The sequence below is a fragment of the Rhincodon typus genome, chromosome 21, assembly GCF_021869965.1.
Source record: "Rhincodon typus isolate 14 chromosome 21, sRhiTyp1.1, whole genome shotgun sequence".
NCBI lineage: Eukaryota > Metazoa > Chordata > Chondrichthyes > Orectolobiformes > Rhincodontidae > Rhincodon > Rhincodon typus.
This window is the reverse complement of record NC_063352.1, coordinates 29,106,316-29,127,069: the sequence shown is the minus strand read 5'-3', so window position 1 is coordinate 29,127,069 and position 20,754 is coordinate 29,106,316. Positions and strand designations below refer to the sequence as shown.

Sequence of the window (20,754 nt, the reverse complement as noted above, 5' to 3'; positions counted from 1 at the left end):
ATTCTTCTTACACAAAAAGCATAACGTCACATTTTTCCCACATCATATCAAAGCTGTCAGTCAGACTTAAATCATCTTGCCAGGCCAAATTTACTTCAGCAACTATAGGCACTGCTGACTTGATGCTCTTAGTAACTCTTCTATCACTGACTGAGAAATATTGTGGGGTTAGGCTTAATTCAGACACTGCAATGCTTCAGATGATATAAAATTCAAGCCACGTTCACTGTCTTCTCGTTGGGTATGGGAAGCAGGAATAGAAAGGTAATTGCAGAATTGAGAGAGGGGGATTTGGGGCATTTCAACATGATCAAACGGTGTACACAAGTCTTAGATCACTGCACTCAGTGAGGGACTGGCTTTTATTGTGTTCAACCAACGCAACAATTTACAAAAAACAACTTTCAGGTTTTGCAGATTTATCACAGAAAAAATTGAATAAGTTTTGGAAGAATGAACAGAAATACACAGCTCAATTGACAACACTTCCCAAAACCTTCTCTTAGGAATCTAAATAAGCATGCTTTGACAAATGTGTGTGGAATAAATTCCCAAAATTAACTTTTTATAATTGTCAATAAGGACCAGACTCTCCTAGAACATAAGTACAGACCTTAAAAGATTCTGTCTCATTGCCTCTATTTCTGGACTTAGTGATCAGATGTTGTGCTGTTCATGGCCTTGACCTGAAGTGTAACCACTAAGATATAATTTTTCTGTTCTAATGTACTGATGGCATTAGCCACATGCTGATGTGCAATTTCAAAGGTATCAGACAAATACCTCATCCCAATGGTCTGTCTTCATCTACAAGTGTTGGCAAGTTTTTTTTGACATAGGCACCGCCAATCGACAATGGTCAGAAACAGGAACTCCAGGAGACATATTCATTTTTAGTCCAAGTGCTGGGGCTAATTTGGCCCACAAATGCCTTCCTGGCTCGGACTCGTTAACATTTGTGCAGTTCAGGTGACAAACCTGGGGTGGCTGCATGGGTCAGTTGTAGACTAGTCAAAGGAAAGTTTAGAAGCTATAAATTCAATATTATTAAATTCCTTTCTCCTACTACAAACAAATCAGAACAATGATGTTAACCAATTATACACCAACTACAAACATATACAGAAATACATTAAACTTACAACACAATCAGACCATTCAATCCAGCAAATATATAAGTGACCTTTTGCTCATGTGGAAGTAAACACATTTACTCACCCTTCTCTATATTCCTCCTCCCTTTCTCCTCCATCTCTCAATCCAAGTTATTCTGAAATATTTGACAGTAACCACTAATCCTGAAAGTGAATTCTACAGCCTCAACTCAGTTTTTCTTGATATTTGTTCTAAATCTCCCAAATGGAATCTTATATTAACAATGAAATAAAGTCAGTTTTCAATCTTGTTCTGTTCAATATAATTTTAAATATGTTTAATTCCCCTAATCTTCATGTTTATAACAGCAGACTATGTAAGCATAAGAGAAAATTGCATGGGCCTGTGCAAGTGCAAGGGAAAGGCAATGCATAGGTCCATGTAAACACAGAGGAAGGCATTCTGTGGACTGTGTAAATACAAGGGAAGTACATGGGACTGTGTTGCTTCAACAATGAAAAGCAGTGCATGGACTGGCGTAAACACAAGGGAAAGCAGTGCATGGACTGGCGTAAACACAAGGTGAAATAGTATGAGAGACTGGATAAACACAAGGATAAGAGTGTATTGGGCTATGTAAACTGTAGAAGAAATGGTGTGTGGATCTGTGTAAACATGGGAAATTCTGTGTGGGGATGAACATATAAATGCTGTTGGTTCAGCCCATACAAGTACAACGCAGGGGAGCTTTGCTATTATTTTGGTTGCTAGACTCCATAGATACCACTGACACCCAGATGTCTAATTTTATTTTCTAAGTTTACAGGCAGAGTGTTAAAGGAGACAATTTCACGATGAAATGTGGCTACAGCTGAAATAAAACCTGTTCTCATTTCTGTTTCCCATTCATGTACATTCCAGCTGGAGTCAATGGATAGTGCATCATAGGAGGAATTTTGACTGATTCTACATCCCTTAATCAGGAATGTGGACATTACTTGCAGGGCCCATACTGTCACCCTAGTTGAGGATATGTTAAGGGTTAAGGCGTTAGGCTTTACAGAGGGTGTGAATATTAACAGACACCACAGATATTTTCCATGTATGATTAAAAGACCAAAAGAGAAAGAAAAATTGACTTTTATGAAAGGAGAGAGATTCAGAACCCTTAAACTCTCCGACTGAATTGGGAAAAGGAGTTTCCTATTCAGCATAAACAGCTCAATTTAAACGGTCTTCCAGCTAAATTGTTTTGTTGAGGTGATTTTTGTTTAAATAGCCAAACACGGACAATGTCCCTGAAGAAACAGTGAAATATACCAAAAAGAGAAATAGATATCAGTAGTTACAACAATGGGAAATGAGCACATTGATGAAATGTTGTTCTGAAAACAGCTAAAACTGCAAGAAGTCCAAGCGTTGGCTTCAGCAAGTTTTTTTTTTATATATAAAGGTTTAAAACATACTGGAAAGACTTAACAGCTTGAACTATAGTTCTTTAATAATACACAAGAACCCTAAAAATATATATATGTGGGAATCCAAAAGCATACAAACCATTTCTCAGGTGTTGAAAGCAGCAATTATTAAAATAAAAAGCATTACACCATGCAAACAGTTTAAAAATATTCTGTCAGAATTTGACAGTTCATTGTATGTTTTCCCAATGATCTTCAATACAAACTGCTTTCAGTAGACACCAATGACTAACTTGCTTAATAAAACACCAAACGTAAGTTGGAACTGGTTGGGTCCTTCTCCAGCATCCACAGAACATCCAGCAAACTGAAGCAGCTGATTTCGAAGTACAGTGAGAGGTAATTACCTAGTCAATGGGTGTGCTTCCTCCTGCTGCCTACATACCATTTCTGAAGAAATTAACTTAATCAAAGCCAAGTGGAAGCGTGGAAGCGCATCTGTTGAATATGACACAGCCTTTACTCTGTAATCAATAAACTGTTACCTCAGCTTTATACTCACTTCAGGTTCCAGGCTTTTTTGCAAAATATTAATTGTTTTAACCTAATTCTTTTACAAATTGGTACTTATTGGTTTAATCCAAAGAGCAAAATAGTGCCAGAGTAGGCTGTTGGCCAGTTGTACTCCATCACTGAGGTGATACTGTTGCCCCTAGCTAGACATGCTTTGATATACAGATGTCTTTATGATGCATTAAGGTTTCTAAACTGTTGAAATGTTCAGTCAGTAAGAAAACTCAGTCTTTGTACAGTGGAAGCAGAGAGGGAGATCAAGGTTCAAAGTTATTGCAAGAAATGTTCACGTCAGAGACCAGATTTCGAACAACACCATGGCTGATCCCTCTTGCATTTCCCTAGAAAGTAAAATAACTTAAAATTTCTTGATAGGCCAATACAGAACACTGACATCACATCCGTGATCCTCGCTCTTGCAGAATCTGTAAGAGAAAGTAAACATATAAATTATGCTAATCCCAGTTTTAAGGTCCACATATAACTCTGGTGCGCAGCCTGTAAAATACCAGAGGGCTCAAGTGCAACACCTTGACAAAACAGCCCATATTGTACCACAGTTCACAGATACACCACCTTGACAAAACAGCTAATATACCACAGATTTCAGGTACATCACCTCGACAAAACAGCACAATTTATGATGTACACAGATGCATCACTTTGATAGTACACCCTTAATATAACAAATTCAATGGTGCAACTCTTTTTTGGTATCTAGCCCGACTGTCTGGTCAGTAGATTAGACAAAGCATTTTAGCAGACAGCATTTAGTACAACTTCCGGCCTTGGGAAGCACTCCAGAGAAGATATGCCACAGTATGCCTGTTCTTTAATACTCTTTTCAAGGAGAAGAAACAAATCATCCGAGGTTACTGCTCCTGAATATGATCAGGATCTCTGATAGATGTGTGCACATTATTTGACAGAAGGACTGGGCTCAAATCAAACATTGAAAACACTTATTGACATTAAGAGCTGCAGGATGATAGGACAATGGTTCACCCCATAATCTGGCTCCCTTGCTCCTCCGCATCATTAAAAATACTAAAATGTTCTAATTAGTCACAGTAACTGTTGCACGAAGATGCATGAATTACTGGTTAAGGGGTGATCTGAGTATTCTGGATACTACTTCCAACAACACATTTAAATGATCAGGCTTCCTCTAGGTTTGGCATTCAAGCGACAATCAACTCTCAGCTTCATGAGACAGAACAATGGTATCAGCATTCAGACTCATTTTATGAAACTTATTTTAATTAAAAAAAGAAAGTAGCTGCTAAATTATGTTGCTGTTGACTGACACTGAAACATAGCTTGTAAGTGCATTTGCATAAGATTTTGGACAATTTCTGCAATCCTGAAATTACTCATTTAAACTCACCTCAACGAGGCAGACAAAATCAAATGCCCCTCCTGAAGAAGTTAAGTTTTTACTGTAGTACGATTTTTCCAATGCCTTAGTCAAGAGGTCTTTTTTTTCCCTCAAAGATACGATGGAATATTAAGTACCATCAAGATATCCAACTGTGAAAGCATCACAGCCGAGCCCAGTCCTGCACTGGCAACGTTCACTAACGGATGAGTGATCATTTTCAGTAGAACAGGCTGATCAAAACAACAGTAAGATCAAGTTCAACAATAATGTGGACCAGTCCAATCTGGTCAGGACCAGGGATGAAGCATGGACCTGGATTGTGCAGCACAATTGACTTTACTCCACACATTTAACAGATAACATGATGTACTAATTCTGGGAAACAGATGTTTCACATTGTGTTTTGTGACAGCAGTAACATTGAGCTCCACTTACCATCCCTGTGGTGTGCTTATACCTCAGTCAGATGAGAACCATCCCCCTTTAACATTTGTACATTGAATAAATGTATTATTGGAGTCAGGCAAGCTTTCAACAGTCCAGAAACTAACAGTCCAAAACCTTTGTTTTTGCAGAGAAAGATCAGAGGATTTTATGGGTTCTGAAGAAGGGTCACCGAACTGGAAACATTAACTCTACTTTCTCCTCTTAGATGCTGTCAGACCTATTGAGTTTTTCCAACAATTTCTTTTTTGTTTCTGATTTACAGCAACTACAGTTCTTTAGGATTTTGGACCTATGGGGCTAGTTATAAAGAACAAGTATCAGTAAAGGATGGAGGTAAAATGATTAAAGTACCAATAACAGACCAACAAGGCAAGGAATGATTATACACCTATCCTAATTTTAATAACTTTAATATTGTTTAAACTAAAAATTGAGGATTGAGAGCAACACTAACTGAAATGAGTTGCCAAAGCTTCCCTTTCTTGTGTCAGAGGCAATACCTGGGTGTTCTGCTCAAGATTTCATTCAGCAGGCACAGCAGGACTGAGGACTGACTAGCCTTGCTTGTATTGGATTAGAGATTAGATAGAATGGCAAATTGTTTTGTGATACAAATCATGGATGGATTGGGGCAAAGTTTTCAATCTGCTCATGCTGTTAGTAAAACAGCAACAGCTCTCCCCTCCCTCCCACCTTTCATTCTGAGAAGTTGATACAGAGTAAGCAACAAACTCAAAACACAGGTTAACAAAGTAAACAGGTGGGAGAATGTTTCTCATTGTCAATATCTTAGCACCTAGTAAAGGGACCATGTAGATATATACAAATGGCAATAGGGCAAGGTACAAGAAATTCGATTTTTAGAGCATGTACTTTTCAGATGTCCTCAAAATAGAAGCCTGGGTCCCCGTGGTTGACTATACCAAGCATCTCTGACTGCAGCACAGCAGAGCATGCAACACTAGAACAACACATAGCACAATACCATTCTACCAGGCACACGGGCATCCAGGCTGGTCCAGTGCAGGGTCACAGTTTGCAGTTCTACAAGGGTGAGGGCAAACGGGGTAAATGAGAGGGTTTGTGGGTTTCTACAGGTAGCCAATGCTCACCAGTACATTTTATTTCAAATTAATCTGAGTCATTCATTTCGCAATCCGTTTCTTCATCTTCGCTCTGGATTCAACATGCAGCAAAAATATAAACAGGAAGGAAAAAGAATGTTGTAGGCAATTTAGATTTTCAAACTATAGTCAAGTATCCTGTCAGCACTAACAAAAGATAGTGTTCAACAGAAATAGTGGAGAAAAGTCATTAACAAAAAAGTTATACAATCTGTTTTACTGTTTCCATGAATTTGAAATCCAATAGTTCATTTTTATTTCAATCTTCTTCCTCTTAAGAAAATGAAGATCCATGGTGACATTTGGGAGGACTTCCAATGTGGACACGGTTGACCCACTAAGGTGTGGGTTCAGCTTTTCAGTCTTTCACCAAAGGGAACAGAGAATCTTTTCATCCAAGCGTATGACATGCAAAATCTGCCGTTTAATTTCCTCCCTTTTCAATGTCCAACGAACCATTCCTTCCAGGTGAAACACAAATTTACTTTTACTTTCTCAATTCAGTATATTGCATTAGGTGCTCACAATGTGATGATCTCTACACAGGGAAGATCAAACACAAGCTGGATGACCACTTTGTGAAACACCTCCATTCAGTCCTCAGCATTACCCCAAGTTTCAGTGATGTAACTTTAAGTCTCCATTTTGCTTGCACAACTCTGATGTTGTCATAGAATCCCTAGTGTGGAAACAGGCCCTTCAGCCCAACAAGTATACACCAACCCTCAGAGCACCCACCTAAACCCATCCCCCATAACCCACTTAATCTACACATCCCTGAACACTATGGGTAATTTAGCATGGCCAATCCACCTAGCCTGCACATCTTTGGACTGTGGGAGGAAACCCACGCAGACATGGGGAGAATGTGCAAACTCCACACAGACAGTCGCCCGAGGGTGGAATTGAACCCATGTTCCTGGCGCTGTGAGGCAGCAGTGCTAACCACTGTGCTACTGTGCCGCCCCTACCAAAGATGTTTCTGACCTTGACTTGTCTGTACTCCAATAATGCTTAACACAAGCTCAAGAGCCTTCTGAAATCAACACTGAATTTAATTTTAGATCATAATCTCTGCCCACATTGTTTTCTGTTTCTTTGCTTTTTTAAACTACTGTTTTATCCCCTTCTTCAAAATATTTTTTCTACTTTGTGCTGAGATGGCAGTTATCAGGTTATTCACCCCACCTCGCAACAATTTTAGATTCTTTACTTGTCCCATTACCACTTCCTCTTGCTTTGCATCATAAAATCTTTTGTCAAGTAATCTCTTCTGCCCTTCACCTTATCGTAGGCTTTTTCTTTTATTCTTTCCCCATCTTTTCATGCGTTAAATCTATTACATATTTAGAACATACAACATAGAACAGTACAGCACAGTACAGGCCCTTCGGCCCACGATGTTGTGCCGAACTTTTACCCTAACCCTAAGGTCTATCTACCCTCCACCCCTACCTTGTACTATCATCCATAATGCTGCTTAAATACCCCTAATGGGGCCGACTCCACTACCCTCTCCGGCAATGCATTCCACGTCCCGACCACTCTGAGTAAAGAACCTACCTCTGATGTCTCCCCTGTATCTACTTCCACTCACTTTAAAACTATGTCCCCTCGTAAAAGGTACCTCCACCCTAGGAAAAAGTCTCTGGCTGTCCACTCTATCTATACCTCTGATCATTTTGTACACCTCTATCAAGTCACTTCTCATCCTTCGTCGTTCTAAAGAGAAAAGCCCTAGCTCTCTCAACCTTTCCTCGTAAGACGTTCCCTCCATTCCAGACAACATCTTGGTAAATCTCCTCTGCACCTTTTCCAATGCCTCCACATCTTTCCTGTAATGAAGCGACCAGAACTGGACACAATACTCCAGATGTGGCCGAACCAGGCTTTTGTATAGCTGCAGCATTACTTCACAGCTCTTGAACTCGATTCCTCTATTAATGAAAGCTAACACACCATATGCCTTCTTAACAACTCTATCCACCTGGGTGGCAGCTTTCAGGGAACTGTGAACATGAACCCCAAGATCCTTCTGCTCCTCCACACTGCCAAGAATCTTTCCGTTAACCCTGTATTCTGCTTTCGAGTTTGTCCTTCCAAAATGAATCACCTCACACTTTTCAGGGTTAAACTCCATCTGCCATTTCTCAGCCCAGCTCTGCATCCTATCAATGTCCCTTTGTAACCTAGAACAGCCCTCCGCACTGTCCACAACTCGACCCACCTTTGTATCGTCCGCGAGCTTGCTAATCCACCCTTCCACTCCTTCATCCAAATCATTTACAAAAATCACAAATAGAAGAGGACCCAGGACAGATCCTTGTGGTACACCACTCATAACTGAGCACCATGTTGAGTATTTTCCGTCCACTACCACCCTTTGTCTTCTAAGGGTCAGCCAATTCTGAATCCAATCTGCCACATTTCCCTCTATCCCATGCCTCCTTACCTTCTGCATGAGCCTACCATGGCGAACCTTATCAAACGCCTTACTTAAATCCATGTATACCACATCCACTACTCTACCTTCATCCACGTGTTTGGTCACCTCTTCAAAGAATTCAATAAGGTTTGTGAGGCATGATCTACCCCTCACAAATCCATGCTGACTATCACGAATCAAACTGTGCCTTTCCAAGTGATCATAAATCCAATCTCTTAGAGCCCTTTCCAATAATTTGCCCACCACTGATGTAAGACTAACTGGCCTGTAATTTCCAGGGTTATCCCTATTCCCTTTTTTGAACAAGGGAATGACGTTTGCCTCTCTCCAATCTTCCGGCACTATACCCGTGGACAGGGAGGATGAAAAGATCATCGCCAAAGGCCCTGCGATCTCTTCCCTCGCTTCCCATAGAATCCTTGGATAAATCCCATCAGGCCCGGGGGACTTATCTATCTTCAACTTCCTCAAAATTCCTAGCACATCCTCCTTACCAACATCGACCTCCTCTAGCCTACCAGCCTGTTTCACACTGTCCTCCTCTACAACTAGGTCCCTCTCAGTTGTGAATACTGACGAAAAGTATTCATTAAGGACCTCTCCTATCTCTTTAGGCTCCGTGCACAAATTCCCTTCACAATCCTTGACTGGCCCTATCCTTTCTCTGGTCATTCTCTTATTCCTCACGTACGTGTAGAAAGCCTTGGAGTTTTCCTTGATCCTTTCTGCCAAGGTTTTCTTATGCTCCCTTATAGCTCTTCTAAGCTCTTTCTTCAGCTCCTTCCTGGATAACTTGTATCCCTCTAGAGCCTTTTCCATTCCTTGTTTCCTAAGCATCCTTCTTCCTCTTAACCAGTCGTTCGACCTCTCGAGAACCAAGGCTCCCTCACTCGGCCGCATCTTCCCTGCCTGCTAGGGACAAACATATCAAGCACACATAGTATGCATTCCTTAAACAATCTCCACATTTCAATAGTGCTCTTCCCTGACAGCATCTGTTCCCAATTTATGTTACCCAGTTCTTGCCTAACAGAATTGTAATTACCTTTCCCCAATTATAAACCTTACTCTGCTGTATGTACCTATCCTTTTCCACGACTATTGTAAAAGTAACAGAGTTTAGCTTCTCCTTCTGATAAAAGATCACGGATCTGAAACATTAATGGTTTCTCTCTCTCTCTCTGCAAATATGACTGAACTACTAACAATTGCCAGTATCCTTCGTTTATGGGCTGATGAGTTCAACAGTAAATACCAGCTTTAAACTCTAAATAAGAGGGAACTAGGGCAGGGGTATTCCTTCTTTCAGTAGCTACTTTGGCAAAAAACAAAGCAGGCCATTTAAAATCCTGGGCACACAAAAAACATTTACATTCCCTGCTAAATCTAACATTAGAGTCAGAGTCATACAGCACAGAAACGGACCCTTTGGCCCAACTTGTCCATGCCCAATCAAGTTTTCTCAACTGAACTAGTCCCATTTGCCTGCATTTGGCCCATATCCCTCAAAAACTTTCCTATCCATGTACTTGTCCAAACGTCTTTTAAATGTTCTAAGTGTATTAATCTCTACCACTTCCACGGCAGGTCGTTTCATATACGCACTAATCTCCTTGAGAAAATGCTGCCACTCAGGACCCTTTTAAATCTTTCCCCTCTCACCTTAAACCTATGCCCTCTAGTTTTGGACTCCCCTACCCAGTGGAAAAGACCTTGGCTATTTACCTTACCTATGCCCCTCATGATTTTATAAACATTATAAGGTCATCCTCCAGCCACCTATGCTCCAAGGAAAAAAGTCCCAGCCTATCCAGTCTCTCCATATAATTCAAACTCTTCAGTCTTGGTGATATGCTTGCAAATCTTTTTTGCACCCTTTCCAGTTTAATAACATCGTTCCTATAGCAGAGCGACCGGAATTGTATGCAGTACTCCAAATACAGCCTTATCAATGTCTTGTACAGCTGTAACATGACATCCTGTACCCAATGCACTGACTGATAAAGGCAAGCATGCCATACACCTTCATCGTCATCCCATCTACCTGTGATTCTACTTTCAAGGAATTATGTACCTGCACCCCTTGGTCTTTCAATTCAACAACACTCTCCAGGGCCCTACCATTAACTGTGTAAGTCCTGTCCTGGTTTGTTTTACCAAAATGCAACACCATGCATTTACCTAAATTAAACTCAATTTGCCATTCCTTGGCCCACTGGCCCAGTTGATCAAGATCCCATTGCACTCTCAGATAACATTCTTCAGCTTTGTGCGTGGGAAATCGTGTCTCACTAACTTGATTGAGTTTTTGAAAAAGTAATGAAGTGGATTGATGAGGGCAGAACGGTGGTCGTGATCTATATGGGCTTTGACAAGGTTCCTCATGGTAGACTGGTTAGCAAGATTAGATCACATGGAATACAGAGAGAACTAGCCATGTGAATACAGAATCAAAGATAGAAGACAAAGGGTGGTGGTGGAGGTAGCTCTTCAGATTACAGGCATGTGACCAACACTGTGCCACAAGGATTGGCGTTAGGTCCACTGCTTTTCGTCATTTATATAATGATGTGGATGTGCACATAGCTGGTATTGTTAGTAAGTTCGCAGATGATGTCAAAATTGAAGGGGTAGCGGACAGCCAAAAGGTTACCTCAGAGTACAACAGGTCCTTGATCAGTTGGGCCGAGGAGTGGCAGTTGGAGTTTAACTTAGATAAATGTAAGGTGCTACATTTTGGAAAAGGAAATCAGGGCAGGACTTATACACTTAATGGTAAGGTTCTGGGGAGTGTTGCTGAACAAAGAGAGCTTGGAGTGCAGGTTCATAGCTCCTTGAAAGTGGAGTCACAGGTAGACAGGATAGTGAAGCATGCATTTGGTATGCTTGCCTTTATTGGTCAGTGCATCAAGTATGGGAGTTGGGATGTCATGTTGCAGCTGTGCAGGACATTGGTTAGGCCACTTTTGGAATACCGCGTTCAACTCTGGTTTCCCTGCTCTAGGAAGGATATTGTGAAACTTGAAAAAGTTCAGAAAAGAGTTACAAGAATGTTGCGAGGGCTGGAGGATTTGAGCTGTAGGAAGAGGCTGAATCAGCTGGGGCTATTCTCCCTGGAGGGTTGGAAGCCGAGGGGTGACCTTATCAAGGTATATAAAGTCACGAGGTGCATGGATAGGATGAACAGCCAAGGTCTTTTCTCTGGGGCGGGGGAATCCAAAACTTGATGGCATACGTTTAAGGTGACAGGGGAAAGCTATAAAAGGAACCTAAGGGGCAACTTTTTCACACAGAGGGTGGTGCATGCATGGAATGAGCTGCCAGAGGAAGTGGTGGAGGCTGGTACGATTACAACATTTAAAAGGCATCTGGATAGGTATATGAATAGGAAGGGTTTAGAGGGATATGGGCCAAATGCTGGCAAATGGAACTAGATTTATAATAGGATATCTGGTTGGCATGGGCAAATTGGACCAAAGGGTTTATTTCGGTGCTGTATATCTCTATGACTGTCCATTATACCACCAATTTTGGTGTCATCTGCAAACTTACTAACCATACCTCCTATATTCTCATCAATTTTGTTCTTAATAAATGATGAACAACAGTGGACCTTAGCACCGATCCTTGTGGCACACTGCTGGTCACAGGCCTCCAGTCTGAACAACAACCCTCCACCATCATCCTCTGTCTTAGGTTATGCAGAGCCACGTGTTATGTTAACATGTGGCAAACACTGGTAGAATATTCAGCAGTACAGTAACCCAAGTATGATCTTTATCAGACAGACCCCTTCTGAGACAATTATAATTGTACCGGAACTGACAAAATAATGTGTAATGTTCCATCAGCTGTATGTGGTGACCTTAAAAGATATTTAAATACCTATTCTGCTTATCATGAGGCTTGGTGCACATCATATCCTGCACCTAATGCTTGCATGACATATTCCTAGATGCAGCCTGCAGTGTCATGCCCTCTCCCTACCCAGCCTTACAGAAACACTATTCACTCCTCTGCACGTACAAGAATGCTGTATACAATGATGGACTGCCGACAAAGACAATTTGACACTCCCCAAGCTCACTTCAGTTTGGACTCTTCAAAGGAATATTTTTATCACAATACTCTGCTGGATCAATTCCAGAGGTAAAAACCACAGAAAACAAGCACTTCCAGCCCATAAGAGGTTAACTTTTTTTGTACAATTTCACTCACCTTGGCTTTTTCGCTGGGTTCCGTGTTTGTGCCATATGGAGCATTATGCAACTCCCTGGAGACAACACAAAGAAATTCAGCCTGGTCTTCATTTCCATAGTTATAGGAAGAGCCAATACTGACTAACTGGAGGGGGGAATAAGATGATTTGATAAATCAATGTACGTTCACACAGGTCAACAGATCAAGAAATGTTTCCCAAAGTATCATGCAATCAGGGAAATAGGGTTACAATGACAAGATGCCAATTGACAATAATTCCAATTCCTTCCACTCCATAAAAGATCAATAACTGAATTCAATTTACATCAGTTTAGGTAAATAAAAATATCCTGCAATACATAGAAGAGTGGTACACAGCACAAGCAACAAAAAGGCAAAAGGGAGGGAAATGTTTGGTGATATATGGTCATGCTTCTCAAGCTGCCATGTGCTGAAAGATTCAACAGACACAAAGATTATAGGCACCAAATCACTCAAAATGCACACTTCGTGACAAGTGTGAATGAATTACTGTCTCTGGCTGAAACAAATTAGAATAGATACAGTCAATTTAGTTTCAAGAAAATCTTGAAGTTCAGGAGTGAAGGGAGAGTTCATTTATAGTTTTGAGGTTGATTATAATAGGATAAAATACATACAATCAACATGACATTACATACAGGCAATAACCCAACTAAATCTTGGGGTGAAAAAACCTTTCAGCCCCTCAGGGTACTGATAATCCTGAAACTATTCCCTCCACTTCCTTTGCTTATATCTTCCTAACTTATTCCTTCAGTCTCTCTCATTTCCCTTATCTCACTCCTTCCGTCATACCCTGCAGTGTCTTGATCCCTTCCCTTGTCTTTCATTTGGTCCTTTTTTTTGTTTCCAACATTCCAATCTCTGTCATCTCATATTCCAGTGCCTGGGGAGAATGAAAGTTGTACATCATGAGACACGAGTCCAGATTCTCCTCAGCTGAATAGCTTCAAGCCACTGGTGGCTGTTACAGGACAAAGGCAGGAAAGTGAGGGCTAAATACATTAAATATACCTGCACACAAACAAACTCTTCTTCAAAATTTATTAAATACATTGACTAATTTTTAAATTTAGAAAAGCAAGATCTGTGGTGTGGTCAGACAGTCAATAATATTACAGATAAATACTGAGATGGTGTGGGCTTTGGTGACTGCCACATTAAAAAATGTTCCAACTATATCAGTAGGCAAAAAGAAACTGAGTAAGACTCATATGACTGTGATTAAATCAGGACCACACATTCAGTAATCCTGTGAACATCTTTTGCAGATTAAAGATACAGGAGCCTGGAACCAAATACAGCAGTGACTGCCAGTGGTGGGGGCAGCTGCCAGGAGATAGGAAGATGAGTCAAGGTCCCACACCGCACATTAACATCCTACTCAGGCAATGTCAAGTTACAGTGCTAGCTTATGAAGCAATAAGATCTCAACTCAAGTTTCTTTCACACATTTGATTCATGATTAAATAGCTCCCTGACATCTGTTTCCAAAAAGTGCATGAGATTTGGGGAAATATTGAGTAGATAATTTAGCCATGGATCACTTTCCATTAAGTTCAGATAGAAGCCTGCTAATGAATATTTTAATCCAAACTTCCTTTCAGCTCCACAAAAGTTGGGGCTTGTGGTTACTTAGTTTGTCTGTTACCTTGCATAACATGCCACTAGTTCCACAGCATCCATTTTCACTTAATTTCCATGTACGTGCACTTCCCTGGTAACAAGTGGTCAGGAGTGTATTCATCAGTCCATATCCAATCTGCTATAAAGGAGCTGGCCAGTGATTGTTTTTGATACCTTGTCCAATCACCTCATCTATACATACATAGTATCTGACCAATGAGCAAAAGGAACAGCAACACATCTTTTGACTAAGTACTTTAAAGCCTTCAGAATTGGACATGGAGTTCAACAAACTCATTATCTTTGCCCCATTTTTCCCTTTGCTTTTTTTCTGCTTTCTATTTTTGTAAGGCAGTTATTAGTGATCATTCTGATTTTCTTCATTATACCTCTTGTAGAATCATAAAGTCCCTACAGTGTGGAAACAAGCCATTCGGCCCAACAAGTCCAAACCACTCCTCTGAAGGTCATCCCACCCAGACCCATTCCCCTACCACTGCATTTCCCATGTCTAACCCACCTAATCTAAACATCCATGGACACTATGGGCAATTTAGCATGGCCAATCCACCTACACTGCTCATCTTTGGACTGTTTAGACCTATCTTTCGTTTCTTTCTTGTTCCATTATCATCTCCTTTTACATTGCATCATTATTAAACCTCTCATACCTTCCCACCAGATCACAGAATTACCCCTTTAGTCAGTTATATTACAGGACTTATGCATTGATGAAGAAAGTGACACACTGCCAAAGCTTTTTATATTGCACTCATCATAACAGAGTACAAGAATACCAAATCTCAAAAAGTGAACAATAATTTGTACTGCAGGGGAAGAGGGTGCTGATTTGTTAGCAACCAGACTGATTGATAAAGGTGTGGCCATGGAGAACGTACCAGGGAATAGTTAACCATGAAGTTCAAATTCAAACGAGGCAGACCAATTCTAATTGGACCAAAGCAGTGCAAAGGAGTGCACCAGTAAATAACTGCACTCCCCCAAACTTTTGTTCGGTTGATAAATGCACAATGTATGGACATGCTCTTTCTGTTTGCAAAGAACACATCATGTGAACATATGTAGCTCCCAACAGATGTTACTGAGCCACAGTGAACTCAAACGATAATCAGAATTGGTTGCTTGCATAATTCTTAGCATAAACAGGATTTGTTGGACACTTTTGAATTTTGCAAGCAAGAGCTAGTGGATGCAATCAGTCCTTGTGTTGCTTGATATGATCTACCATGTGTTAGGACACACGGCCTACATCACACTGATGCTGAAATTCATGTATCACATTACTCATTTGTGTGGTACACAGAACATCTTTTTGCTTGACAGTAGCATCCTATTAGTGGCGAACACCAGTCTGGTTTTTGTTGCATGGTTATAGCATGGAACAGATTGCTTCACCTCTTGCTCAAATTTTTGAGACAGCTTATGCTTTCAGGATAGTCAGTCAGAGGTATAGAGGGTACTTTTCAGGATTAAAGATGGCAGCTTTGGGCCCATTCCTGAATTGGTATGTTACACAGTAAACAACTCATTTCCCAGTTTCCATTCTCTATGGCAACACCTCAAACAAACTTACTAATTAGTCAGCACCTTCTTCTCATGCAACATAAATTGCTGGACTTCCTTTTTTGCTCTCACCTCCCACTTGCTCTGCCTCATTTAAAAAGGCATTACATCTCTAAGCAGTTCTGACAATGGGTTATTGACATGAAACGTTAACACTTTCTTCACAGATGTCACCAAACCGGATTGCTTTCCAATTTTCTTTATTTCAGATTTCCAGCATCAACAGTAATTTGCTTACACACCATCAGTTGGTGCCCTGGCTGACTTACCCTTGCATACATTTGGCCAGTGATCTAGAGTTTGATTTGATGAATTACTTCGAGAAAGTGTTCATCTGTCAGAGGACTCCTCATACAAAAAACAGGTATTGTAGAATATTCATCAGAGCCTGAAATTTGGATAAACAGCTGCACACGGGGGTCAGTGGAACTTTCCAGGTTCCCCCACCTCCAAATTGCCTGGGTTTTGCTTATTTTTGCCTCTCCTAAGCAACTATATAGTTCCGAGAGATATGGGTCAGGCTTGTCTACGTTGTGATGCATAATGCATCACAACTGTTTGGCATGAACTGGATGGATCTTTTGGTCTTTTCCTTTTCATTATTTGAATTATTTTCTCTGCTCATAAAATTATGGAGAAAACTCATCTCAGTCTCATCCCACAAGGGTGATCATACTGTTCACACAGAAACACACCAACATCTACTTATACTGGAGTATCTCAACGGAAACTCTGCCTTTCCAGAGTGAGCAACAAAAACAATCCACAGTGAATGTTTTAAAACAGTTATATTCCTTGTAAAAGAAAAGGGAAAACAAAGTACTGGCACCTGAAATGTTTTTGTAACAAGGTCCCAAGGGAGGATTTTCTGGTACCAGGAATAAACAGGTTCACCCTGTAAATAAGAAGCAATACCTGTTTGATTTTACACCTACGACACCAGCACTTGGCTCTGATCCCACCTTGTCAACTTCAAAAACAAAAAAAAAGCCACTGCCTACAAGGAGACATTCATGAAGACAATCCTCACAATACGAAGTCTCATTCCAGGGCCCCTTTGCCGTTCAAGAATGCATTTGTCTTTAGAAGAAAGAGGATTGATTAGTTAAAATGTTGAGAACATTAAACTGAGATAATCTGATAACAGAAGCTCATTGCTACCATTCTTGTAGAGTCAGCAGGTTAGCACAGGAAAGGATAAATTGTGGCCTGGTCAGGACAGATTTCAATATCAAAAATCAATGGTGTTTGAAAGTTGCAAACTCATTGTGGTTTATAGTCCACCAGCAACCAACACAAGAGCCATTACTCACGTCAGCCTGATTCATTGTTGACATACTATCCTTCACAGAAGGCAATATGGGCAAGTTCAAGACTGTCCTGTCCACAGTACATACACATGGTCACTCAATTATAATGAGAAGGACCTTTAATTTCCACTTTGCTGAAGATACAGAGGGCAATTGCAGCAGTCATTCCAGCTGAAATCAGTTAACAATACAGTTGGAGGCTGAACTTCCAGATTATGTTCTGAATGAATACACCTCCTTTTCAAAGACGTAAGCAAGACCAAAGATGATGCTGTTTTGCGGGACAATGAGAAAGTAGGGGCTAAATTACAAAGCCAAACCACAAAAGTAATCATCTCTGGGTTACTAATGGAGCAAAGAGCAAATTGACATAGGGTAAATAAGGTCAGAAAGTGAATGCAAAGTTTAAAGTCTGGTGTGGGGAAAACGGGTATTAACACATGGAAGTCTGGAACCAGTGTAAGTGAAAGATGGTGCTTTCTTGTTGACAGTGACTTCAATTGGAAAATGCTGGGACTTGCGTTCTGGAAAGTCAAATAACTAGGGTTATAAATAAGTCCTTTAGCTAAACTGTCAGGTGGGGTAGGAGGCAGCAGTGCATACAGAGGAGAATGAAAACAATGTGGCAATTAGGATGACATTTTCTTGCCCTATGTCTGACCTGGTGCCATGAAACTCCATTGGGTCCAGAATCGATGTTGAGACTCCCAGGGCAACTCCCACCTGACATGTACCATTGTGCTGCTAACTCTGCTGGATCTGTCCTGCTGTTATGGTTATATGGCGGGGATGGTTATAATGTTTTCTGGGACAGTGTATGTAAGATAGGATTCCCTGAGTATGACTATGTCAGGTTGTTGCTTGACTAGTCTGTGAGACAGCTCTCCAAATTTTGACACTAGCCCCCAGAGGTTGGTAAGGAGAGCTTTGCAAGATCATCAGGACTAAGTCTACCATTGTCATTTCCGTACTTCTGGCTTCATTCCTTTGAGATTTTTAATAGTTGATACATTTCGGAGAACATCCAAGAGTCAACCGCATTACTGACAGTCTGGAGTCACATGTAGGCCAGTTCAGGCTAGCATTTGTTGACCTGAATATCTGCCCTGAGGGCAAGTAAGAGTCAACCACACTACTGTGGGTCTGAGGATGGCAGCTTTTCTTCCCTAATGGACATTAATGAACCAGTTGGGCATTCATAATTGATAATGGTTTTACAGTCATCATTAGAGTTTCAATTTATTTTCATTGAATTCAAATTCTGGTTTGGTGGGATTTGAACCCAGGACCCAGAATATTACCTGGGTCTCTGTCACAGTAGTAATCCAATGCCACCTCCTCCATATTATGAAGAAATGCACTTACATTGGAGACACTTCAGTGAAGTGACATAAAGTCTTCAGAATGCTTTACTCCAGAGAAGTGTGGAAGCTAAATGTAGAATATATTCACTGCTGAAATAAGACAGAAATTTTAACTATAGGGGAGGCCAAGATTATGGGGAACATGCAGGACAGTGGAGGGGAGGCCAAGATTCAGATCAACTATGATCTTGCTGAGTGGCAGAGTAGTTTAGGAAGCCAATAGTCTACCGTTGTTCCTAGTTCTAATGTTCAAAGACTGGATGTGAATAGGGCACATTGTAATGAAAGTACACAAGTCTAAGCTAGTTGCACTGCCAAAACAAGTTCAAATCCAACTCTTATGAAAAAAATGATAGAATGTCTTATTTTCAGCCAACACATGCCTAGACATGCCTGGCCAGCCCACTGAGTATATCCAGCTGTTACAACTCTCTGCCAAAGATCAGTAACTGGAGTGCAAAAAAACAAAACTGAAAACAAAAAGTACCTTTCATCCTCAATCAGCAGACCTGCATAAACAGATCATTTAGGTCACATCATAAAACTGAACTCAAATCCTAGCCATGCTTATTCGCCTGTCTGGAAATAATTTTAGTAGTGTTGTATTAGTTGGATAAGCTTGTTGCCTTAACACTGGGTCACAAAGAGAGGCTGTGTTGTGAACTGTCAGTTAACATGCTTGGCCATTGGAGGGGTTTGCAAAACAGAGCATGCTTTAAAGCACAAACGATTAGTAATTTCATGTGCTGATTACTAGTTTTCCTACAATTGCATGTCATATGATTTTTCTTTAAAATGGGCCTACAGACAACCCACCCCTTTCCTAATGAGGATAAAAATAGCAAAACTAAACAGCCAAGGCCATGCCAGATTTTAGATGGTTAGAACAGGTCCAGATAGAACAAAAATGCTGAGATAACTGCCTAGAGATAGTAGGAACTGCAGATGCTGGAGAATCCGAGACAACAAGGTGCAGGGCTGGATGAACACAGCAGGCCAAGCAGCATCATAGGAGCAGAGAGGCTGACGTTTCGGGCCTAGACCCTTCATCAGAAAAGGGGGAGGGGAAGGGGGCTCTGAAATAAATAGGGAGAGAGTGGGAGGCGGATAGAAGAGGGATAGAGGAGAGGATAAGTGGAGAGGAAACAAACAGGTCGAAGAGGCGGGGATGGAGCCAGTAAAGGTAAGTGTACGTAGGGAGTTAGGAAGGGGATAGGTCAGTCCAGGGAGGACGGACAGGTCAAGGGGGCGGGATGAGGTTGGTCGGTAGGAGATGGAGCTGTGGCTTGAGGTGGGAGGAGGGGATAGGTGGGAGGAAGAACAGGTTAGGGGGGCAGGGACGAGCTGGACTGGTTTTGGGATGCGGGAGGGGGAGGGGAGATTTTGAAACTTGTGAAATCCACATTGATACCATTGGGCTGCAGGGTTCCCAAGCGGAATATGAGTTGCTGTTCCTGCAACCTTCGGGTGGCATCGTTGTGGCACTGCAGGAGGCCCAGGATGGACATGTCGTCTGAAGAATGGGAGGGGGAGTTGAAATGGGTCGCGACTGGGAGGTGCAGTTGTTTATTGCGAAATGCTATCCCCTATTCCCAATTCCTTCGCCTCCGCCGCATCTGCTCCCAGGATGAGGCATTCCACTCCCGTACATCTCAGTTGTCCTCGTTTTTCAAGGACCGTAACTTCCCCCCCTCAGTGGTCGAGAACGCCCTCAACCATGTCTCCCACATCTCCCGCACCTCATCCCTCACACCCCGTCCACGCAATAAGAACCAAAAAAGAATCCCCCCCGTCCTCACGTACCACCCCACCAACCTCCGGATCCAACGCATCATCCTCCGACACTTCCGCCATCTGCAATCCGACCCCACCACCAAAGACATCTTTCCCTCCCCACCCTTATCTGCTTTCCGGAGGGACAACTCTCTCTGTGACTCCCTTTCCGCTCCACACTCCCCTCCAGCTCCACCACACCCGGCACTTTTCCCTGCAACCGCAGGAAGTGCTATACCTGCCCCCATACCTCCTCCCTCACCCCCATCCCAGGCCCCAAGAAGACTTTCCACATCAAGCAGATGTTCACCTGCACATCTGCCAATGTGGTATACTGCATCCGCTGTACCCGGTGTGGCTTCCTCTACATC

General features: G+C 41.6%; 1 protein-coding gene across 1 annotated transcript in view; it reads right to left on the bottom strand.

The window, feature by feature from the left end:
- Window positions 1–330: 330 nt before the first annotated feature.
- LOC109934304 (BTB/POZ domain-containing protein KCTD5-like) overlaps window positions 331–20,754 on the bottom strand; it is a gene marked incomplete at its 5' end in the record, with an annotated part of 42,873 nt that continues 22,449 nt past the window's right edge. Inside the window, 2 exons of the mRNA XM_048609716.1 lie at window positions 331–3,511; window positions 12,703–12,828. Coding sequence (XP_048465673.1) covers window positions 3,482–3,511; window positions 12,703–12,828 — 156 coding nt within the window. The remainder of the gene's footprint in view (window positions 3,512–12,702; window positions 12,829–20,754) is intronic.